The sequence below is a fragment of the Crinia signifera genome, chromosome 4, assembly GCF_055691185.1.
Source record: "Crinia signifera chromosome 4, ASM5569118v1, whole genome shotgun sequence".
Classification (NCBI taxonomy): Eukaryota; Metazoa; Chordata; class Amphibia; order Anura; family Myobatrachidae; genus Crinia; species Crinia signifera.
Window position 1 is genome coordinate 150,672,061 of NC_139220.1, and position 26,365 is coordinate 150,698,425.

Here is a 26,365-nt window from a genome sequence, read left to right on the forward strand (position 1 = left end):
CAGGTGACTTAATTAGTACCTGAGTGATTCTGATTAAACCATCTGTGCTGAAGCCTGGATATCACTAAAACATGCACTGTTGGTGTGCCTTGAGGAATGTGGTTGGGAAAGCCTGCTATAAGCACATCAGAAATAAAATGCAATGGTCTATGCATTTACCCTAATATTTAGTATCTGGCGCTTCTATAAAAGCCCTTTTTTGGGCAATAATACAGGCTGAAGGCAGCAAAAGTTCCCAGACCAATTGCGGCCCTGAAGAGCTGCTTATTGGGGATTATGCTATGTGCACCTGAGACATGAGAAGCATCATCCCCGGAAGTGCCCGCATCAAGGATCAGCACACCGTCATTGGGGCTAATAGGATAGGCCCTGGTGAATATATTAATGGTAAATTATGGCCCTAATAGTTAGAAAGTAACAACTATTTAGAAAACGTACTGGCTTTACTGCATACGGTAAATACATAGAAGTGTGAGAAGATGAGTTTTAGTAATAAACAATATTAATCTTGTTGTAATTTTGATTGAATAATAAAAATGGGAAAATATCTAGTACTGAATCAACAATATATATATGATATATCATTATGTAAAGAATAGCAGAAACCCTTAAACAAAATATAAAGTATTCTAAATATTAGCATATTTATTGAAAAGTACATTATGCAATGACCTTTTCAAGGTGGCATAGATGTACTAATTTCATATAGATACTGTACTATGCTTGTAGAAAGATTCATAAAAGGACCACACGACCATTTTGTGTAATTAATGTTGTTACGCAGAGGCACTTTTCACAAAATCCTTTTTTGTGATTCTTGAAATGTACTGTACTTCTCATGATATTTGCTGATCACAATTATCAGGTCAGCATTTTTATTTATTACATTAGTGCAAAATCTCTCCTTTTTTCCTTTTCTTTCCTTTCTTTAGTTTTAATTTTACAAAACATTTAATAATTGCACTTAATTGGACTTAGGGACTGTTTCTGGTTGAGGACCACTGAGTGGAGGTCATTCTGGTTATCACGCAAAACTGCAAATTTTACAGCATTGCTAGCCAACCAAATGCCGCTCACCGCCCGCATGAAGGTCCGCCACCACATGCACACCGATTTTCCCCATACGCATGTGAATGGATGTTTTGCATAAACATCCATTCACAGCTTGCGTGTAGGACAGAAATCATTCGATGGTCACCGACCATCAACTGAATTCTACAGAGCTTGCAAATCTAAGTCACTCTCTGGTGACTCAGATTTGCGGCGCCCTTGTATGGGAAGAGGACGGGCAGCTGACATCCAGTGATGTCAGCTGCCCAGCACCCGCGTCAGGGGTGAATTACCATGGGAACGCCAAGCATTTTCATGGGGATGCCCATGAAACACTGGGCATTCCCATGGGCATGACTCGTGTCTGCCGCCCCATGCCCCCCACCCATACTCCTCCATGTGAACAGGCCGGCGACTACACAAGTCGGCCTGTTAGTTTGCAAACGGAGCATACACACATATGCTTATGCGCAGTTGCTAAATATCGCTCACCTGTGCGACCTCCCATGTGTACTGTATATTTGGGCACTGTATACATTTACAGTACATTGTGTACTTTGTTTTTGAGATTCAACTTTAGTAGCATTTTGGATGATTTCTAATATCCTCAAAACTGTTGATTCCGAATATTACAGATGAAGTATACTTTGGTGCACATTGTTTGATAGAGAAAAGCATAAAAGTCACAGCTCCTACAATACTGATGTTTTATTCATCTGTCACATTTACTGTAGCTTCAATTACCTTAAAAATACAAAAACATATAATGCTTTAAAAATACACAAAGAATAATTTATAGCCCGATTACTCTTACTTGTATGATGGCTAAACACATACAGTGTTGAAGCCATTGCCCACAATGACCAGAAGGTTCTGATTTTTTTTAATGAACATTGTTCAGATGCTCATGAAAATTCCTAGTTGTGCCTAAATCTGGTGACTTAGGTCTGTGGCTAAACTGGAAAATGAATCTGTCACTCAGCTCACAAGCCATTTGATAGGTTTGGTCTATGTACTATATGACCAACCTTTTTCTCTAGTTGTTAGCGTACTTTTAGATTCTTCTGCTGGTTGGTTCTGTCTATAACAGTGTCATTATTACTATAAGAAATGTTTTAATGTGGACAGGTCTGCCCTGTGCCGATGCAGCTGACAGGTCTGGTCTTTGTGCAAAGACATATGTTGCAGAACATGCTTGCCAATTTGAAATTGGCAATTATTTCCCTTTATGTTTCTGGAACTTTTGATCTTTGGGTTTTTTTTTTTAACATTGAGCTGCAAGGGTCAAGATTTAGAATACAGTAAAGGTGTCTACTTTTTAGAATAATGTAATAACACTAAAATATTTTTTTATATAATAATTGTCATTTTAGATAAAAAAAAATATATCATTAACAATTTATAAGTATGCTGTATTCAAATGAATATCATTGCATGCCCCTGTCTATACAACCCACTTGAACATTGTACAAATAGTGAATAAAGTCTCTAGTGATGCATGTATGATTAAATATGAAAAGCACAACAGAAAATATATTACTATATAAACCTCTGTATGAGATACAAAATACATCTAAAGCAAATTGGCCTATTTTTGCTGCTAACGCTTTCCTAACTTGATAAATGGTCCCAGTGCTACAGTGAAGCAGGTAAAGAGGCCATTTTCATCACTTAAACAAGCCATTTAAATCAGTTAGAGTAACGACTAAGCTGAACTGGGTTGTTGTGGAGCATGCTTAACATTTCAAATCTCCAATGCTTATCTTGAAATATTGTATTCAATGCATTACAATCAGCTTTAAAGAAAAAAATGCTAGCAAAATGGCCATTTTATTGTTTTAATCATCTGCACCTGTTTATACATATGTATTTACCTCTTGATTGCAGTATAGGTTTGCAAGTCAATATCACACTTGAAGAACCCAAGTGTTCATCTCATCAGAGTAACAATGTTAAAGATATGTTGACGAATAGTTATTCCAATACGTGAATGTTGGGACATTAACTATTTTGTAATTCAGTTAAAAGCATTGGTTCATATTGGAAAACACATCGGCTTGGGAACTTATTCTGGATCTTATGTGTTTTCATCCGAAAACGGGTAATTTCTTGGGAGGAAAAATAAGGCTATGAAAAAACCTGCATATTTGCAGTAAAATCATTTTTTTTCCTTCCTAAAAATTTTCAGGTCATATTGAATATGAAGCTAAATCTTCTTGCTCCAGTACAGGGTTCAGTATGATTTGCCGGCAGCCGAGATCTCAGAGTTCACAGTCCTGACAGCGGTATCCCGGATGCCGGAATGTCGACAGGGGTAGGGGGGGAGCACAGAGTGCTAGTTAAAGGTGATTATTCCATTAAAGGCAGTAAACACTGCACAGTTTTTTGGCACCTTGTAAATAATAGATATAAGGAGTTGGGTATTCAGCAAAATCTTTTCAGTCAAATTTAAATATATATATGCACTGGGGTATGCAATCAACATATTGACAGTTGGAATGCCAGCGGTCCCAATCCCGATCCAGAAATCTCGACTGCTGACATTACCAACTCCGTAAAGGGTCTCTTTGCACCTCTCCCGGGTTCGGTATTCCGGTGGCCAATATACCACTGTCGGGATTGGAACCGCTGAGATCCTGGCTGCTGGTGACTCATACTGAACCCTGTACTGGTGCAATCCAACACACCAGAGAACCTTCTACATTTAATCATAGAAGAAGAAAACATTATGTGGATAAGGAAAATAAGAGCGTGCATAAGATCCCTTGAGAATATTTGGGCATCACCAGGACCGAGAGACTGGACTGTTGTCAATCCCCACAGTCTCACGTCAGTCTTGTTTAAATTTTAATTACTTTAAGGGATCAAACAATTGAATTTGAAGTTTGTCCAATATACTGTGAGATAGAAGATACATTTTCTTAGATGTTGTTTAGAAATGAGAGTATTTGCCACTCACATTCTCTCCTAGGTTCTGTTGTGTTTGTAGTTAAGTTTTTATTAAATATCTGCTGAAAGAAAATGCTTCACATTTACACACTGTGTACATGAGGCTAAGACCTCTCTCAGTCTCATGCAGTTTTTAAAGAATGCCAGTCAACCACATCATTTATTCCATTTTCAAAACAAAAATCAATATACCTATAAAGTGACCCATAAATTAGAACTGGCTCACACACTGTTTGTTCAAGCTGCCTTTCTCAAGGCACCCTTTGCATTTTTTCTTCACCTTTCTGTTTGAACTGCAGTCACAGTAAGAGGCTCATTAGGGAACATTAGGGAGTGGATCTAACCAGAATTCCATAGCTTGCTCTGCTCTTATTAATGCATAGTAGAGTAGAATGCATTTAAATATTTCATAGACATTCAGTAATTTGTGTGTAATCGTCTTGTTAGCAGACCAGCAGAAATAGAACAGGTCTGTGAAATGGTGTTTAGTGATTGCATGGTTAATTTACAGACCTTTGCCATTCCCAAAAAGCATTATTGGTAGCTTGTGAACAACTGAAATAGAGCTAGCAATAAGTAAGAAAAAAAGTAATAGAGGTTCTAGTAATAAGCATCTTGAAGAATAACAACCCATTTAGTCATTTTGAAGCGGCTATAATTTATGGCATATGCAATATATCAAATACATAAGATAGCATTATGGAGCATTCACATGAAAAGGCTATTTGCAACATTAGTTCTAACTTCCTGCGAGGTACATGATTAAATGATTAATGAAATGTCCCTTTGCATATGCATTTTAAATAGCAATTAGGTAGTAGCTCAGAAAATTCAAAAATCCTCATTTTTCAATATTATCTTATCCTTGATTTCTAAATCATAGAGAATATTTTAACAGCAATATGTAATACCTGAGACATATATAAAGACATAAAAGAGAATATTTTTGACATGAAATAGGTTTAAGTACATAAATTTTGAATTTTATGTTAATGTCGACCCTATTTATTTAATCTTTCTGCTTTTCATTTGTATCCTTTGCCATTCCTGCACTTTGATTGGCATAATTAAGTAGGGGAATGAATAGGCTCTATTATTTTACATATCACTAGTAAACAATAGCAAGGAACAGAGAAGGGAGATATGGCAGAGGTATGTATGTGTTTTTCAAGTTCTCGGTAATCCACTGGAGGCTGTTCTATAAATGATCATTGAAGGGCTGCAAGCTAGCCTATAATTACAGGAAAGAAAGTGGCAGCTCTGGCATTTCATAACTATGTGTCCTCGAAAAGTGCTTTGTGAGTTTGTCACCAATGATAATTTAGATAGAGGCTCATTACTGAACATCACAACACTTTAAAAACCTTTCGCCTTCATGCTGGAGAATAAAGGACTATTTTAATGGCAAGGTTCTTTTGTATTCCTCTGAAAAATTCAATCAAGACAAAACCTTACCGACTATTATTATACTCTACAGTCTCTCTATTCTAATGAAAGCAGCGCAGATAAACTGAATATGAAGACTTGAGCAGTTAAATGCAAACATTTTTTTTTTTGTTCTCTAAACAGATGACAAGAGTGGGTCGCTAAAATGTAAACACGCTTTAAGCCACTTTTGTGCAGACAGGCCCTGTTCATTTGCTTTGTCTTTTTTTTTTTTGTGTGTGAAATTGTGTTATATACATGTTCATTTATACGTCTTGCACAAAATATAGTTTGATATTACCCTTGTAGTCAAAATAACACATTTAGTCCTTTTGGTACCTTGCTACTGTTTAATCTGTAAGTGAGCATTAGAGTCTTTATCTGTAGTGTGTGGGAATGGATATGTTACCAGAGCAATGAGTATTAACTTCTATTTTCAAATGCAGTGCAGCATGCATTAAAAGGGCCGATTAAAAAATAAGCAGGACACAATATATGCAAAAGACTCCTCTGTAATCAGCACTAATATCCTTATGTTTAAGACTCACACATTTTGTGCCTAAGAATCTAATTTTAATTCAAATTCACATTTTAAAATTATAAGAAATATGTTAACACCCTTTCAACTAGGAAAAAATAGACCATACCATACCAATTTTTAATAAATATTCTAATACATTATGCATATGATACTGCATATTTAAATATTGCTTTAAAAGTGGGATTTGCATATTTTTATTTGTACACATGCACAACCCATATGTGTTTTATAGTTTATCTAGTTCCTCATTTATAATTTAAACATATGACAATATAATATTGTTTATTTTTAATAAGATAAAAATTGCAACATGTATGTGCTTTTAACTTTACCAACATTGAAATACTAACTTCAATGGAATATGCTGTCTCCGATTGGCTGAGCAGTTTAAGAGACAGCTCCGGATTCATTGTAAGTTTTTTATTGCCAATATTAATTAGCCATCTTCCAGTGTAATTATGGCAGACGAAGACAGAATTAAGACGTTAGGTTTATTATGGAAGCAGATTTTTTTACAGTTGCTGTAAAATATATATACTCATGGTGAAATTATTTTTAAACTATTCATGGAAATAATTAGATCGAACTTATTGTGACTAGTACTTATTTAATTAATGTTAGGCTAATAGATTTTTATATTTTAGGGGGCCAGTTCTTGTACTGAAACCTTCTATAACATTACAAGGGTAATTATGCACCTGTGCCCATGTGGAAGTTGGCACTTTTGCATTTTACAGGTACTGTAGATTTTCTGCATAACCAAGCATCAATATTATCTACCCACTCAATAAGCAATGTAGTAAGGAAACTGAACTTGACTAAAGCATTTTTTGTACAACTATTCAATTTCGCGTCATCCTGCATCCTAAGATATGGTATCTTGGTGCCGTGACCATACAAATATTTTCAAAGATGCATAGTTAAAATATATACATTAATACTCTCTCTCTATCTGTCTCTCATATATAATACATACATACTGTATATACGTTTTTATGTATTTTCTTGACATATTTTCCCTATTTAGTATTATATGAAGAAATTGATACATTACCTTACTAAGATTAGTGCTGCACCAGCATTTTTTAAGTTAGGTTAGTGTGTAAAATTAAGTGCATGAAATCAATTAAATTATGATATGGAAACAATGGGTCATCTAGAATTGTCTACATATTTAGATACTGTAGCTGGTGACCTTTAGTAGTTATACACCACACAATTATACTATTGTGAGCATTGCTGCTGTGTCTTTAGATGCAGCAGAGTTGCTGAAATGCTGTATTCTAATATAGCAGAAGGCATCTGTTGGAAAAATGAGGCCTCCTGCATACAGCTCTGATCTAAGTAATTATATCTCAGCAATCTGAGTAAATCTACATCCAAATACTCAGAGCCTTTCCTTAGAACACTTACAAGATGGGGACTACAAGACCTCATTTTTGTAAAACAATCCCAGTTGCAACCTCTGCTCCACCCCCCAAATGCCCCCAAATGTCACAGCATATCAATCATGCTGCCGCTAAAAGGGGCCTACAAGCAATCATGCAGAACTCATTCTGCACATACACATAAAGTGTCTTGCGCATGCGTTGACCCACAAAACATGAGATTTTATGTAAACCGGACCTAAGTCCGATCTTTTAGTTTCAATGCACATGCAGAAGACCCTTAAGGATATATGTATTATGATCTCTATGGAGAGTATTATGTACTGTAGTATGCAGTGGATCAACATTTGCCATCACTTGGGAAAATATAATACATTTACACAAATACGTCCTAATATACCTTTCATTATTACACCATATAGAGCTGCAGACCAAAGTCAGCAATTCAGTTAACTGCAAAACCCAGCATTATGTATATATATATATCTATATATATATATCTATATATATATATATAGATATATATATATATAGATATATAGATATATACTCTGGTTTGGCCAGCGGCACTCATGGACCCAAGAAGCAGCTTTACATGTGGTGAAACATTTTTAATCTACGTTTTGGGGTTCCAGACCCCTTCATCAGGATCTGGATCAGGCAATTCTCACCTTCAGTAGATGTGCTCAGGTCACAGGCTCTGTCTGTCTGAATTGCCTTGGAATATCCCAGACTCTATACTGAATTTACTGCTTTTGTATCCGATTTAAGTTTTAACAGCTGGAATCTACCAGGAATTGAGCCTGGGTCCATTCATATCACACATGGGGCCTTCCGAGATGTATTGGAAACATCGTCCTTATTATAACCGCATATAGATATGGCCACCTAAAGAGGTCTTATCCACTAAACAATAACATCAGATTGCAAAACCAGTAGCAACATTGCCGGGAGGAAGATTACTCGCCGGTTGCTCTACCAACAGAAAGAATAGGAATAGGTGCTTCATTGTGCCAAGGATCCACTTACCATCCCATTAAGGATTGTTTCCTTTTGTGAAAGTTGCTTTTATAAATTCTTGTGATCCGTAAACCCCTGATGAAGTCCCATTAAGGGATGGAATGCGTTAAGTATATTCTTCTGCTGTTACCAAGTATCTGAAATTTCTCAATGATAACCATAAAGATCTGGATCAATTGTCACCATTGTGTGGAAAAAGAGACTTTTTAATAAACATTTGAAATTACATGGACTTTTTTACTGTATGCTAAAGTGAATTAGCTTAAGGCTTAATTGATCTAATTGTGAAGATCAACGCTAGGGGCGCCAACCCACAATTGTATTCTATATATATATAAATATATATACATATACATGTGTGTGTGTCTAGTGTCTGTTTGTGTGTCTCCGAAACACTGCCATCTGTTGGCAGCTAGTGAACCTACAAATCTTTCTTTCTCACACGTGCCCAAACACATAGGCCTTCACAAAGTTTTGCTTCAAGGGGGGTTACTAGTGTGTGTGTATATATATATATATATATATATATATATACTGTATATATATATATATATATAAAAGCTAGTCTGCTACCTTGTGATTGCCTCTGTGTTTGTGAATGTGTGAGAAAAAGATGTAGTTTCACACTTTGCCAGCAAATGGAAGTGTTTCGAAGAGTAACGGACACGAAACATGTATAGATGATTACATAGATAGCTAAATAGATAGATAGATAGATAGATACTGTAGATATAGGCACACACACATGCATATTTGTCTGCTTTACAAATTGCTGAAGATATTGTGTAGATAGCGCTGAGGATCAGCAGTTTTGATAAATACATTTCCTCCTGAAACTAAATCAAACAGGAATGATGGTGAGCATAAGTAACCAAATGTTAAGAGATGATGTAGATTGCAAAGAGTGAAATGGGCAGCAAGCATGTGGTGTGTACAATGTAAAGCAGTGGTATAAAGTTAAATCTCTTTATGACCTTATTTTATTACACTACCATTGATTTATATGACTGCTTTCTGTAGGGATTTTACATTTTACAGAAGTAAATTGTTTTCTTGCATGAATTTGCGTGATATTAAATACCTTAGCTTCAATACAATGCATTCATTTGTTTGCAGACATTACAACGGCTCTTAACTTTATTATGTGTATATTATTATTTTTATATATGAATTTGTTATGTGCCTACAGAAATAAGCAAATAAAACAATAAGTGAAGCTTGTAGAAATGTAAAAATACTGTAAAGTAATTAGCATTTACTGTACCAAAAGGTTTTAGCAATCTTTAGTCATAATGGCATAAAGCACCATTGAAGTGAGCACGCAGTAGTAAAGGGTTCCATAGAAGATGTCATGTGACCTCAGCTGGCTACAGCAAGCAGGCATCAACACACCTGCATTCACAGGGGTACACCCAGCGTTTCCATTGGTGCACCCACCATTTTTTGGCCAAACCATTGAAACACTGAGTGATCCCCTGCATCCACTCCCTGCCCTCCTATCCTGGAGTGAACACCCTGGCGAGTATGAAACTCGCCGAAGGTGTTTGCTCCGGTGGTTTGCACAAGCGCATATTAACGCATTCACAATCCTCAAAAATATGGCCCACAGCAAACGGCTCTGAATCGTCCCCATTGTCTTAGTGTGTATGTGCTTTTAACATCTTAAAGATCCCTGAAAAATTGTATCAACTGTGGGTCAGTATCTTAAAAATGACTTTTCATTGTTTCTTTGCTTACAGCTGAATTTATAAATGTCTTTACTCCAGACTTATTTTTACAAGAACTCGAAACAATTAGCAACCTTAATATATATATATAATTATCTATGGCAGTGGTTCCCAAACTGTGTGCCTCAGGACACTTGCAGGGGTGCCTTGGGTTGGTGGACCAAGATCAATTCATGTTATTTTGGTCAATGTACCAGGCAAAACCAGTGCTTGTGGCTGCCAATCATAATATATGTGGACAAACAGACGCATATCCTGTCCCTCACCAGATAACTGTGACATATAAACACAATGCACTTAATTTAATATATTTTTTTTAAAATTCTCGATAAGAAGCATTTGGCCTAGGGGTGCCTTGAAAATATTTTGATGCTCTAGGGTGCCGTGATTCAAAAAAGTTTGGGAACCACTGATCTATCGTATTAATTTTTTTTTTTAAATGCACAAGCACAATAATGTCACATTCATATTGAAAGTATGCCCAAGTTGGTACTGTTATTTCATATTTAAATTGTGTTGCCATTAGAAAAAAAAATCCTGTATTTTTTATTAACATACATGAAAAGTTTTGGTAACTAGATTGTCACTATTTTAAACCAAGTAGTCTTATGAAGTTCGTAGCATTAATTTGAATTTCCTTTATGATTACTTTCTTGACTAGGCACCTTAACAATGAGCATGCGTTGGACGATAGAAGTACTGCCCAATGCAGAGTCCAAATGCAAGTGGTTCAGCAGCTGGAAATTCAGGTTGGTGATCAGCCCAGGCAATTACAATCATAAACTTGGAAACATACAATTTTGTCAGCAAATAGAAGCTTATGGTAACATAAATCAATTTGGAGTTTTATTTAGTCCAGAGTGCAGCTATCTTAGGTATTACATTTGATGGGCAACTTTTGGAGGGCACTTGGCATATACAAGAGAAGTCCCTGTGGACGTCACTGGTGCCAGGTACATAGAAAAGTATGTACAAAACACTTACCCCCATCGAGGAGAAGGATCTGAGCCGGCACACACTGAAAACTTTATCTATACTAAAAGGACAGTCGCTGTGAGTGCCGCCAGCATTTCAGATGATATTTTGAGGATCTCTCTCAACGTTGAAACTCAAATGGTTAATATATAGAGTGACAGTGTATTGTATGCCAACTTTATTTATTTGGTAAATTGCAATAGTTATTAGTATGACGAATATACAGAGAATTAGTAAAAAGTTGATACAAAACCTTAAATAAAAGCATATGAATCAGGTTTACTGTCACCAGTGTTTATTTTATTGTCCAATTTGAGCATGTATCATTAAATATAGGCAGCGTTCTGTAGGGAGAGCATGGATGTCCAACAATGCCCCTGATTTTAATGGTTGGAAGTCACTAGTCAATTATATTATCAGACAGGAAAAATCTTTATATATTAGCCAAAACACTTTAGCCAAATTTAATCAGATTTGGCATTATTGGATAAATTCGATCTTTTACCAGGACACTGATCACGGATAACCACGAGCACAGCACTTTAGTAAATTGTAGTTAATGAAATTAGATATGTTAACATAATATATTAGATATATTTACACCCACCATAATAGCAGCGGGAAACCGCCATTTTATTTATAGCACATCACGCAGTAGGATGTCCTTTCTTTTTTCTGTGAGTGTTAGCAGTACACTTAGAGCCACGAAAAAATGTATGCACATATTTCACACCACTCCACGTGATATTGTCACAGAGACGGGATTATGATTAGCGAATACACGACTTGCAAATATTCAAATAAACATAACTATATAGCACAGGTAATTCACCTCAGATAAAGGTTTTTCTTACCCAGGCTCCTTGACCAGGGATATTGATGGTCAAGCCAGGCCTATCAATACATTGAGATCCAGATAACCGCCAGCATGGGATAGGTCAGGTAAAACTTTCAACGCCCGTTCCCTATATGACATCTAAGGCGATATAGAAGCAAGAGGTCTTTATCCGCCCTCGTTGCTCTTGGGGATTGACAAGCGCAGTATTCTATAAATGTATTTATTAACTTTTGCATGTAATGCATTCAATCCATTCTTTGTATGGATGTAACCACTATCACTGTCTGTATATTATTGTTTGTTTTGTCTTTTTTGTATATGAAAATAAAACAATTGAAGTAAAAAAAAAATATATAGGCAGCGTTCAATAACTGTGCACTCTTTTTCCTATTTACTGTTGAATGACGAAAAGAATATACAGTTAAAGCGCCTTTGATGACACTGCTTTCTGGGTGACCAATTATTCTGTATTTTTTGCTGTGTTTGACTGATAGTGGGGTAAGGTCCATCAGTTGTAATGAGTCCCTGTACAATGTAGATGCCGTCTCAGTGGCAGAGTTTAGCATTTCACACTGTTTGGTCCCTGCCACTCTCAGGAATTAGATTGATGATGGCAGCATACAGAGGGCGCAAACTGGACCTCGCTAGAGAAGGATGAAGTGAAAAGATGGTTCTGGACAGCAGTTTGCTTAGAGAACCCTTCACCTCTGATAGCCAAGGGTACTAGACGACTGCTTTCTCGGTCCAGACAGACACTAAAGAGTGTTTTGTCAATGATTTTAGTAACCTGCTTCTACTGGGACAACTCAGCTATGTCATTTGTTAAAAGATAAGAAATGTTTTTGGTAACACAGTTCTCAAATGTTCAGCAGCATAAAATAATGAATCAAATATTAACTTGAATTAGTCTATCCTATGCTAAACTGATCAACTCTTATAACAGATTAGATGTTTTGCATTCTAACACATTTACTGTTTATATCTTCTTATTAAAAATCATTGACATATTGTGTTGCTTAGTATCTTTCACCTCTCCACCTAAGGCAAAAACTATACATGGTTTCTCTTATCCTGCTACCAAAGTGCATTTCAACAGTATGCAACTCTGCATTTTATGTGCTGGATTCATTACATGAAGACATGCTTGATGATAAGATGTATCACTAAGATAAAATAGCTGTATCAGTCATTTCTGAAATGCTTCTGATTTTACTCCTTAACAGCTTTCTAAAGAGCGTGAACGTCTTCAAGCAATGATGACCCACTTGCACATGCGACCCTCAGAGCCCAAGCCATCTCCAAAACCTGTAAGTGCATATTGCTTTATAAACAGTAAATAGGTCTATACATGTAACTGACTAAGAAAATGAACAATTTTGTGACAGTTTGAAAACAATGAGTGTGATAAAAAAAATATTGCAATAAAATGGATCTAAAATGCAATATCTGTTCAAATTGTATGTTTCTCTAGAAGTAATGTTATCTTTAACACAATCTGTCCAATCTACACTGTGGGTGATACTAAACAAACTACACCTATAAGTGCAGAAATCATTACGTTCAGAGACAGAAAAGATATCTAAGTGTGATAGTTTTCCTCATTCCAGGAGAATATCAGCAGCAAAGTAGTGTAGAAGACGGGAAAACATCAATTCAAAATGTCTTTAGAAATTTTCATTGGCTTTAAAACATGTTGGGAATTTGTATTATCTTCAATTATATTGCACTACCTAATTTTAAACGGACTCACTTTAAGGGCTGGCATTTGGAAAGAATATTGCTACAAAAATGGTGGGGACGATTCTAGAGTTGTCATTTTTTTTTCTACTTGTGTTTTACAGTCATATTAGTAATAGAATCGCTTGGTTTTCATTATGATAGATAGATAAATAGATAGATACATATACAGTATAGACTACAAATATGTCCTCATACAGTCTTGTAACAGTCGCACCAAACCACCCTTCTCGATGTGCCATATCTCCTGTGGCTTGGCTTGCCCGAGTCTTTTTGGATTTTAGTCGCACAAATGAAACAATAGGATGTGAAAAAAAAAACGCTTCATGGTGCTGCTTTCATAGATTTGATATGCAACACATCTGTGAAATGAGTGTGGCTCTAAATACGAAGTGCTAATAAGCAGAGGCCGCAGATTTGTCTCATGCTTAGTTCCGTTGTGCTACATCTGGGACTTTGTACATATTTAAAACTAATTACTGTGCAGTTAAAGTCACATCCCGTTGTCCCTGTTTTATATTGAGTGATGTTTCACTGTGGCTTCAGTGGGACTAAGATCATACTTGCCTACTTTTGAAAACTAGTTTCAGGGAGATTATAGTTGGTAGTAAAATTTAGCACAGCGCCCCATTGAGGCGGCGTGTCATGCTCTGCCCAAAGGGCGTGTCTAGTTCCATAAATGGTGAGAATGTGAAAAGAGATTGTGAACGTTGCACCTAGAAGCGTGGGTGTGTATTGCTACATCTGAGAGGAATCTTTAAAAATATCTTACATCCAAATTAAGATGAGCCCCAAAGCAGTTAGTAAAAGCTACTCTACTTGGTAAAGTGCTGGGGAATGGTACTGATGATTCAATATAAATGTATCTATCTCCCCCCCCCCCCCAAATGTACCATTGTAATGTGGGCTAGGTGGAATGAGGGAGATTGCTAGACTAATGAGGGAGAGAGGGAGATTGCTGTTATTTCAGGGAGTCTCCTGCAGAATGCAGGAGGGTAGGCAACTATGACTAAGATACAAATTGAATGAAACAGTCAATGCACTGCACTATTTGCCTTGATTGATCCTTGCATGTCATATTGAGTCTAAGTGTATGAGGATACATCTGCATGTTGAGTAAATGGTTCTAAATTCCTTACATGTGACTTATGTGTTATCAGGGCCGATGCAACGCATAATGTCACCATACACTAGGTAAAATGTTGGCCTACCAACCCTCAAAGGACTTCACAACTGATTTTATATATATAGAGAGAGGGGTGGGAGTGGGTATTGATTAATGCTGGTGCTGGCTCATCAGATATCTCAGCCAGATAGCAGTTGATTAAGTGCGGGGGTGGCAGCCATGGCTTGTAGAATCTGTTTGTGCCACTAGTGTTAAGTAAAATAAGGATATCTCTTAAAGAGACTCTTATTTTTATTCCAGCAGCCTTAGTGCTGCCCTCTCAGACCCCAGCACCTATAGGCAGCTGCCTAATGGTAGGACAGTCCCTGTCAGTTACACCTAGTAGTTATTTTATAAGCAGTTTCTGAATATGTGCTCATAATTGGTATGTTGTATTTTGCAGAACTTAAGAATAGTAGAAAACTTTTTTTTTTTAGATTCATCTTTTAACACTTTCATTTCCATATTGCCTTATTTGGAGTGAATAGCATTGTTTTTATTATTAGATTTTGGGATCAATACACTTCCAGAAATACTATTGCTTTGTGTGTAGAATTTGGGGAATTGTTTGCAGATGATCTTATTTGGCTGCAGTGATATCTGATTTGTGTAACATATTATAAATTTTCTCTGCTTTGTGCATTTATTTAGAAAGCACAATATTTCGCTACAGAGAAGTTCATGATTGTGTTCCTTTGTATAATAATAGTATATTGGGACTATGGGGCAGATTTATTAAGCTCAGTGATGTGATAAAGTGTCTGGTTTTTATCACCGGCCAATAAGCGCCTACCTGTAATTTTTCAAACACAGCCTGTAACTTCACAGTTAGGAGCATTTCACAGAGTTTACTAAATCTGCCCCATAGTGTTACAAAACATGAGATACAATACAATATCTACTGTAGTTGCATATTTAGTACTAGACATGGGAATTGCCAATTTATAAATGTGTTCAATGCATATAGGTGGCACAAGCCTATGGGCCAAATGTAATAGGGTTTGAGAGTTAGAAAGTGAGAGATTTTGGGAGAGTTTTTCCTTTTTTTTTTTTAAGCAGCAAACAATTACATGGCAAAATCCACCTGCTCTTTCAGTGTAAATGATTGCCGCTTTAAAAAAATAGAAAAACTCTCTCAAAATCTCTCACTTTCTGATTCTCACATCCTACTACATTTGGCCTGATATGTCACAAATGGGCCTTCTTTAGAGTTTAACAGAATTCAATAAGTAAAACTTTAGCAATATATATACTGCTAGCAATATATGGCTGAGCAATATATTGCTCAGTTTCTCCTTTTCATCAGCGACCAGAGATGGCCGCTGATGAAAGGGAACCTCTGCCAGCAGGGCTGCCAAGAGAAATCCTGGGCCCCGGTACAACAGCGTCACGGGGCCCCCCCTGGAGTGGCGAGCTACAGAAAAGAGGTGCATACCTCCCAACTTTGGCAGCGGAAAAAGGAATATATGTGCGTGCCGCAGGCACACGCCAAAAAATTTTGGGCGCCGTTTTGTCGCTGTGAGGGCATGGCCAGTGCTGTGTGAACTGCTGGCCATGCCCTCAGCCTCCCCGCCTTATTAGAAGCATGCAGTGTTTAATTCCCGCATCACCGTCCCCAAAAAATGGGATGTCACACAAAAATCGATACACACTGACTATGCCACAACATGTTGCCCCCCACAGTAAGGCTTCTAATAAATTATAAATTACCTGCTTGTTGCCAAGGGGGTTAATGTCCGTTGCCAAGGGGGTTATTGTCCGTTGCCAAGGTGGCTAAGGGTTAATATGCATTGCCAGGGGTTATTGCTTGTTGTCAAGAGGAGTTAATGTCTGTTGCCAAGGGTTCTTGCTCGTTGCCAAGGGGGGTTAATGTCTGTTGCCAGGGGTTCTTGCTCGTTGCCAAGGCGTTAATATACGTTGCCAGGGGTTATTGGATGTTGCCAAGGGGTTATTTTTTTGCCAGGGGTAAATGCTCGTTGCCAAGGGGGTTATTTTCCATTGCCAGTGGTTCTAGCTTGTTGCCAAGGGGTTAATCATACTTGCCTACTTTTGAAAACTAATTTCAGGGAGATTTGAGCTGCTAAAAGAACGCAATGTGTCACTGAGAGGGTGTGTCATGCTCTGCCCAGAGGGCGTGTCTAACTTCACCTATGGGCGCACCTATGGCCACTATGGGGTTTTCCTGCAGTGGCAGAAGAAAACTCTGGAACACTTTGGGCCTGATTCAGTTACGGATGTTGCTTCCTGTAACACTGCACTAAACATGTGAAAGAAAACTTCTGCCTCTTTTGCTGCCTATACATATATAAGTATGCATTACACACATCTACCCCACAACCCTCCCCTCATATTGCAGTCAGTACACACCACTATATTACATTACACACATTCCCCCACATTACACCCAGTACATACATGCTATTACATTACACCAGGGCTTGGCAAATGTTTAAAAATGTAGGAGCCAGGATGAAAATGTGTTAACTGCAATGCCTATTATACATGCTACACACCCATTACATATTATACCACTTGCTTGATGCCAGGGGTTGCATACACTTTGCCAGGGGTAACATGCGATTTGCCATAAGGGATAACCCCTCCTCCTCTTCCCTCTCTCTCCCTCCCCACCGCTACAATGCGCGGTAATGACAAACGCTGTGGGGGACAATCCACCTGGCTCCGGCTGTATCAGATCAGGTTCACGGCGTGGCTATTTCAAAACTCAAGGTGGCTTTAGGGCCAATTGGAGCTTGTGGTCTGACAGCCAATCAGGAGCCACCACTGTTGCTCCTGCTTGGCTCCCGAAGTGCGAGCTCCGATTGGTCGCAAGCCATCTCCACACTGCGGACTTGATCTGACACAGCCGGAGCCAGGGAAATTGTCCCCCACTCTGCCCGGCTGTTGCATTGACAGAAACCACCACTCTGCCCAGTGTGATCTGATACCTGGCAAATCTGGTCACCCGCAGGTTCTGGTCCCCATGGTGACCTGGCCCCGGGGTTTGTCGAGCCCTGCATTACGCACAGCTCCCCCATACACACACTGCCACATAACACACATAATATTAAATTATACACAGTACTCCATATTACAACCAGTACACACACACACACACACTGCTGTTACATTACACACACACACCATTATATTAAATTATACACAGCATGCCATCTTACAGCCAGTACACACACACTGCTGTTACATTACACACACACACACACCATTGTACAGTATTACATTATACACAGATCCCCCCCCCCCCCCAAAAAAAATCATATTAAAGCCAACCTCTGTTTTAAATTACACCCAGCCAACTCCTCCCACCCCCACCCCACATACATACACATTTTCTGCAGCCCCCACTGCCCCAGGAGATACAGCTCTCACCTGGCTGTGTTCTCCCTCCTGTGCAGGTGCAGGGACCCGGCAGTGTAGTGGAGCAGGCAGCTAAAGGCAGACATATAGGAGCAGGAAGAGGCAGGAGCAGGGCTTGTCCCTGACACACAGAGCCGTGCTGCTGCTCCGAGTGTGGTGGGCGGGGCCAGCCCCGCAGTGCAGAGCCCTGGCTGTCAGTTTCACTCTCCCCTGCTTCCGACGCTAGAAGTCATTTTTCACTTCCAGCGTCTGACAGGGAGCACAGCCCGGCAGCATTACCAGGAAGTGCAGAGCTGTGCTTCCTGTCAGACGCTAGAGGTGAACTATGACTTCTAGCGTCTGTCTCTCATTCTCTGTGACACTGCACTATATGCAGGGGAAGGGAAAGGCAGGGGCAGCCGCAAATGACAAGCTGGTGGCCGGACACATGGGCGGGTGGTCGGGCGGGCGGACACTAGTCCTCCCGCAGCCCCAACTATTTTTTTTTTTAAAGTGTGTGTCTGGACCCGGGCCCCCCTGGCAGGCCCGGGCCCAGGTAAAATGTACCCGCCCCCCCTGCCTCTCGGCGGCTCTGTCTGCCAGTGGGGCCGCAGAGGTAATCAGCTGGTCGCAGGAGCAAGCTCCTGCAACCAGCGATTATAATGGGGCTGAAAACGGGAGCACGCACCCGGCGATTTATCGCCAGGGCACACTCCCATCACTGGCAATATGGTCGCCTGCGACCATATTTCCAGTGATTTCAGCCCCTATTGCCCCCGTGTGTACACAGCTTTACAGTAGTGCTCATCCCAGCACCCCTGGTGGAACATACTATCTATGATCATAGTGTATGGGATCTTGGCCTCCCCTGAATACCACCTACAGTATAATTATAATTAAACCCCATATTAGTATTATTAGATTTATCTATACCATAATAATCATTTTTATATATAAGGAAACATCGGGCATATTGCTTGCTTGTTTTTCTTTTAGCAGTCTATTACACTATTAACCCATCGCAGCCTATATAGAGAAAATGTTCTTGGTAGTGTTGCTATACTTTGATGGATCCTGGTGTTTCATTTGAATAAAATTAGTTGTCCTGTAGCTTGCTATAGCACAATGTAGGTAATCACAAGATAGAATAATTGTCTCATAAATCCATCAGGAATCTACAGCTTGTTCTTTTCCAATTAATTATTCAATCAGTGCATTTTTTAAAACTCCAGCAGCATGGCTACATCTACACTAATAAAGAATTTTCAGCCTATAATCCAAAACAGAACCTGAATGAATAATGTAATTGAAGTATTACATTACATAAACCACACATGAAAGAATTGCTAATTGTGTTTGATGGTGAGCAATTAATACAGAATCTTAGACGAACGATTTAAAACGATACCACAGTTTAAAGATACCACTGAAAAGAGATATCTGAAATGCTCAGTAGAATCACAAAAGTTAAAAAGGCCAATACAAAAAGAGGGGAAAAATATATATATATATATATATATATATATATATATATATATATATATAGTTTTCTCTATACAAAACAGCCTTAAATTGATATGATAGTAGAGATTTATGATCTCGTGTGTACTGTTTCAGTTGAGACAGCCCACACATTTGATAAATATTAATAGGATGAATTTATTACCAGGGAGAAATGAGCTCTGTTGGTTCATCACTGCACCCTTAACAGCTATCAGTACATGAACACAAGGTGCAATCGCACTATTATATGACCCCATTTACTCTCTGAATGGTACTTCATTAAACGGTACCTTTTGGCCATGCTATGGATGGATGAAAATCAAAGTTATCAAGGCTGCAAGTCCTGAATAATGAGTTTCACCCAACCTTGAATATATTCAGATGAGCTAAGGTGGTTAAATGTTCATCTTAGTTTTTACATGCTTTTCCTTACTTAATAATACATTCTCCTTTATCAGTTCATGATTGCATGCCTACAAACATGTTATGCTTGTTATGGCCGGCTGCTAAAATAACTTAGCGGAACATTGTAAACATATTCATTTGCATACATATAGAAATTTATATTTCTGCAGCTTATTTTGAACATATTTTTCTGACATATTTCTGTCTTTAATCTTTTTTATTGTAATATGAATTGTGGCTAGCAGGAGTCCACATTCTTGTCTGATACTCCCATGTAAATTGATACAAGACTTTTAAAGTAATGTAAATAATATATATATATATATATATATATATATATATATATATATATATATATATATCGCTATGCTTTAACTTAAGTCTGCAGCTTTAGGGAGTCCATGAAATGTGGTGTAAAAATATGGAGCAAATTATGCAGTGTCCTCACTCAGCAGACTTTATTTTTGGCTGATGGTACAGGGGTGGGTAATCAAGAGGAAGAGAAGTTGACAGTTCTTGGATAACTGCAGACTTGGAAATTAAGACAATCTTTTAAGGTGCTACTGTCTAATATGTAGCACAACGCACATGCTTAGCTCTGCAACTTAGAATTGTAATGTGAATGTTTTTTTCAAATGTATCGTAATCTCTAAATAATAGTTTTTTTTTCATAATCACAAAGCTTGCAAAATAAAGTAATGATTTTTTGTATTTGCTATTTATTTATCATAATTAAAATTAACAATTTTTTAATTCATAGGATAATCTGTGTTACTGTACATTTTGATCAGAGGGGTGCCGGAGGAATCGCCGGCAGTCGGGATTCCGACAGTCATTACCTGATGTCGGAATCCCGACTGCTAAAAGCCCGACACATGGGCATCAGGTATTCTCCCTTGAGGGGGTCCACGACCAAGGGGCTTCATTGCGCTCCCCCCGCTGTCTGAGTCTGGGCAGTCGGGATTCCGATGTCAGTTATACCACACCCGATCAAATTTCACACATTGGGGTGAGGGAGTGCAGGATCAGTGTGCAGAGGATCTCTAATATGTTTACTTTGCTACTCTCTGCTTATCATTTACTACACTAAAGCCCCATACACACAGGGTGATCCTGCTTAGCGATGGTTGATAAGTGATGTAGAGCAGGCAAATTCCCCGGTGGTTAGATCGCCCATACACGCACATAATGATGTGTGTATGGGCGATCAGTGCTATCTCAGTGTTCTTTATGCACATGTAGTCAATCTATATCTAGACTGCATGTGCTTAAGATCTGACCGGGTGATGGTAACAAGAGGGACTGCGCATAGCCATACCTATGGTCTGTACACATGGATCATTTTGTGCTTAATTTCTAAGCGATCGAGACAGATTGCTTAGAAAACAGCAAAAAAATCACCCCATGTGTATGCCCATTGAGGCCGGTAGGTTCACAAACTGTTATGTGCATTGGAAAAATAGGTAAAAATAACTGAACACTAAGATTTGCTTTAGACATGTTATAGTCATGTATTTTTAATCTGTTTTCCATGAGCGGTACATCCAGTGTAATCTATTGTACTTATAGCAAATGTTCCATAAATCCTATCATTAATGTACATTTCAGGCACCAGTCAGTACCTAGAAAGCTCAGTAGGTGCAGTTGAGTCCTTATACTTGTATATTCAAATATAGAACTGCCAATTACTTAATAACACAAATCATTTTCTGGTAGCAGTAAAGTACATTTCCCCTTGCTGTATTATATCAAGTGGTGAAAGTTGCCAAAGGTATTTTGGAACAAATTCTTAAAATATATTGAAATATTTACCTGAACATAAAATGTATAGCAATAACTTACTGTATACCAACACACTGGGGGGAAATCAATTATCTATCACCCCCCCACACACACACACAGACACACACACACAGACACACACAGACACACATGAGGGAAGTAAGATGCCATGGCGATGTTATGTAAACACTTTCAACAGCATCTGAACTTACGCCTGTGATGGATTGGACTCATATATTTACTGAAATGCACAAAACCAGAAGTACTGTAAGTGAGTTATACAGTCATACTTGCTCATAGGGAGCATAAACTTTGCTCCTAATTGAATACCCCCCTCCCCCCCTGAGTACCATAAATAAAACAAGCATTGTATTATAAATTCTAAATCTAAAAAATATATTCTAATGGTTTATATTGTATACTTTATTTTATATTTGGTTGCAAGACCTGTTGAAGGTGGCCTTACCATGTTTAACCAAGTGCATGGCATACACAGGCATTGTTTAAAAACTTTAAACGCTGTTACTCTCTCAACACAAAGTTGACAGCAATATAATGGTTTGGGTCATTGATCCCTATAAAATGGGTGATGAACATGCTTAGGTTTTTAAGAAAAAGATGATTGGGTCATGATAAAACAGTTGTAGGTGCTACATTCTTCCCTCTTCGTTTCTGTTCTTAAAAACCTTGTAGGTAAGCATCCATTTTACATAGGCACGCCATAGCATCAATGCATTAATAAGGCAATCGTACTGTACGTGTGCAAATGCGTGATTGAAAGATGTAAAACACATCTTGTTTATATTAGGTTAATACAGTAGTTGAAGGATCATTTTTAAATTGGCTTTTACATTAACTTTTGTAAAATAAGCAGAGGAGTGGACATTTGCAAAATGTAATAAACAAAATGCTAACTTTAGACGTAATAAAAAATGGCAATGACAATTAACTGTAGTAATAATGAGCTTGTATAGCTTACCACCAAACATGTGCCTTGCAAGCATATATGTCACTGACAAGTTTAACTGAGCATTTTTTTAAATGTCAAGCAGAATGTCATATTGCCAAGTCCTGCTCCTGCTGACATTAGTGAGTGATGCAAGTCACATTTATAGTAAGGAATAAAAACTGTCATTATTTGTCCGTTTTAAGGAATTAATTATGCACATTTGTAAACATCCCTCAACAACTCTCTCAATATATCTATGTATCCATGAACACTGCCAAAACCTCGATACATTTCAGTGTCCTGCTTTTGTTCCTTGTTTTAATATACCATATCATATAGTAAAAGACTTTAATCATGTATTACATTTTCTATTCTCTATGATTATATACTAAATATACAGCTAGAATGTGTCATGCAGTGTACACTGTATGTGTAGAGGCTGTGAAAGATATTGTAGCATTTGCAATATGAACATACAATTTTTTTTAATACATGAAGTATAGCATTTACTAATATCATCTCAGCCTTTTTATATACGTAACAAAGAATTCCCATTTTACGCTGCTGGCTTTGAGTGGGAGCTGAATAACAGTTTGTGGTTTATTGGGAACAGATGCACTTGGGGATGCCTTCAGGGTGCCAGTCGTTATTATTAGACTGCTAATGTGCTTCTTCTGGCTGCTTCCCAAGAAAGAGGAACAATTAGCTGGCATATGTTAATTTTTGTTTCCCTAACAAATCTCTCCACTGACTAAATGTGTAAAACAAATCCACAAAGAAAGATCAATCAATGCCGTACACACCATTTCTCCATATTAAAAATATGTTTGTATCAAAAAAGAATGTTTGGGATTTTTAAAGGGCAGGTGTGCTAAATTCCATGCAGAAGCTGATGATTTTTTATATGTTTAGGTGAATAGGCTAATATAGTGTGCAGACAAATAATTATTACATGCATCTAGCTAGGTATTTTAACACTTCCTTTTCTGGAGAAGCGTGAAGGGGTTAAGTAGGGCTATGAATCAAATTACCCGCACATTATCTCTGATGAATGCCATTCAATTGATGGTTGTAATCATTGCAAGTGTTTCACTACTTCTAAATTTTGCTAATTGGATGCTATTTATGGCCAGAGAGGTGTGGTAGAGGTGATGAGGTTTTTTTTTTTATAATGAGGAACAGTAGTTCGCTATAGGGATTAATAGAGGACACATTTTAGAACAGATTGCATATATTCGCACCTATTTTCCTGTTCTTTACTCTGACACCAACTTTCCAGGGTACATCAGCAATAAGTGACACTGTAATCACAAATTGAAAATGATCCTTCCAGAGGAATTGGCAAACTTGACATTTCATTATATTTGTTAACACATGCCACAAATGATTGTTAGTGAGGAAATACCATTTCCCTCTCCCTATCTCCAATCAGATTTAATTTGAAAAATTTCAGCCTCCTCTGGCTAATTTGCAATTAAGACAATTTTGTTTGAATATGTAGTAATGTCATTACCATTCCACCAAATTAGCAAGGAGACTAAAGGTCAGTGTAAGATTTTCCAGCTGGTTGGAGCTTCTCATCAGAGATTTAGGGCTATGAACAAACACTCTGGCAGGCTTGGAATATGAACTTATGTAAGGTTCTTTCTTTTAGTTTTGTCTCCATTATATATATATATTTATATATATATATATATATATATATATATATATATATATATATATGAGAGAGAGAGAGTGAGAATTTCTTTTTTGCGTTCAAATAATTCACTCATCAGAATCTACCTTGTTTCTAAGAAGCCATCTAGAAAGTTGAATTCACTGTTACATATTTGACCAAAGTAATGCTTAAGAGGATTATTATATAATCTCTCCCTGTGTTCTCTAATTAGAGTTCATGTAATAAAATTTTATCATAATGATTTGGAATATGTTCCTGCTTATGCAAAATGCTAAGGTAACAATCTGCATGCTAAATAAATATATGTACTTTCACATGCTTATGAACCTATTACAGAGATATGTTATTTCATTTTGTTGTTCTTTATATGTCTTTCAGTTAAACCTGGTGTCTAGTGTCACCATGTCTAAAAACATGTTGGACACATCCCCTCAAAGCTTACCTCAAACCCCAACCACACCGACAGCACCTGTCACTCCAATTACCCAGGGACCCTCTGTAATCACTCCGGCCAGTGTACCCAATGTTGGGGCCATTCGAAGAAGACATTCTGACAAGTACAACATTCCCATGTCCTCAGGTAGACTGATCATGGCTTTATTTTTAGCTCTGAATGTGCATATTGGACCAGGTAGTCAGAGATAGTTTATGTCTTTCTTTATTGTAGACTAAGTGTTACTTAAGCGGGTTGAGATTGCGAATTAAGAAGTTAGGATAAACATTGTTTTCATAGATACGAGAGATGTAATTGTTGAAGTTTACATTGCACATTTGTTGATAATAAAACTCTTTATTATCACTTTATTATCCATTATAGTTATGTTTAGACTAAAAATGGCTTTATGTTTCACAGAAATTGCCCCGAATTACGAGTTTTATAAAAATGCAGACGTCCGTCCTCCGTTTACTTATGCAACTCTCATAAGGCAGGTATGTATGAGGAAATGGAACTTTTATTACATGTACATGCATTAATAGTGCAAGATGACACAGGGCTTCCATTGACATCTGGTCTAGTTAGTAAGTCTTTTTAATGTCACTATGCATCTTGTCTCATTTCAGGCTATCATGGAATCAAATGACAGGCAGTTAACACTTAATGAAATTTACAGCTGGTTTACACGGACGTTTGCTTACTTCAGGCGTAATGCAGCAACTTGGAAGGTAACTACTTTCAAACAGCTTTAGATGGCTCACATACTTGCTGATAGCACAAGGACCATTTATTTCCATGACATAAGCAGATTAGTATCTGCGTCCCCTCTTTTTAACCTGCCTCTTGAATGGAATGAATTCTCTCTCTCAAAATGACAAGTGAAAGAATAATTTTGCCTCTGATATCGTTTTCTAATTTGGTGCAATTAATAGCAGAGGCTTGGCAGAGAAATGAGGGTCTGACACACTAATTACAGTGTGAGCACTCAATCATCAACACCTTTGTTAGTCGCACTATATTACTTTTTCTCTTGCATATTATTGGCTAATTAGTTTGAAAAATGTCTGTTTGCCTTGTGCAACAAATGGAGGCTGTAGGTTTTGTCTCGATCTGTGTCTTTTGTACACCTCATAGCTCATCATACAGGCTAATTCTGCCACTGTAGTCAGGACTGGGGCTACTCAGCTGGAACTAAAAAGAAAGTAAAGTGAATATTATCCTGTCAGAACATAAATGCAGTTTATTTACTGAGACAAAAGGGTTCATCTATATCCCTGTCCAAACAACTTCATTGGCTTTATCCTACAGGATGCTAAAAATGTTACTTGTGTCCATCTATATCGGCTAGAGAGCAATGTCTGGGAAGATAAGGGTACTCAGCACAGTCTAAGTGAACTGTTTTATTTTCATTTCAAAAATCAGTCAGAAACATCAATT

The 26,365-nt window shown here is 37.7% G+C and overlaps 1 protein-coding gene across 14 annotated transcripts in view; it reads left to right on the forward strand.

Annotated features, from left to right (window-relative positions):
- The window catches only part of FOXP2 (forkhead box P2), a 244,793-nt gene that overhangs the window by 166,887 nt on the left and 51,541 nt on the right, over positions 1-26,365 (forward strand). For all 14 annotated transcript variants that reach the window (XM_083182764.1, XM_083182762.1, XM_083182768.1 and 11 more), the window contains 5 exons: positions 10,762-10,849; positions 13,137-13,220; positions 24,871-25,072; positions 25,346-25,422; positions 25,555-25,656. In XM_083182764.1, coding sequence (XP_083038890.1) covers positions 10,762-10,849; positions 13,137-13,220; positions 24,871-25,072; positions 25,346-25,422; positions 25,555-25,656 — 553 coding nt within the window. The remainder of the gene's footprint in view (positions 1-10,761; positions 10,850-13,136; positions 13,221-24,870; positions 25,073-25,345; positions 25,423-25,554; positions 25,657-26,365) is intronic.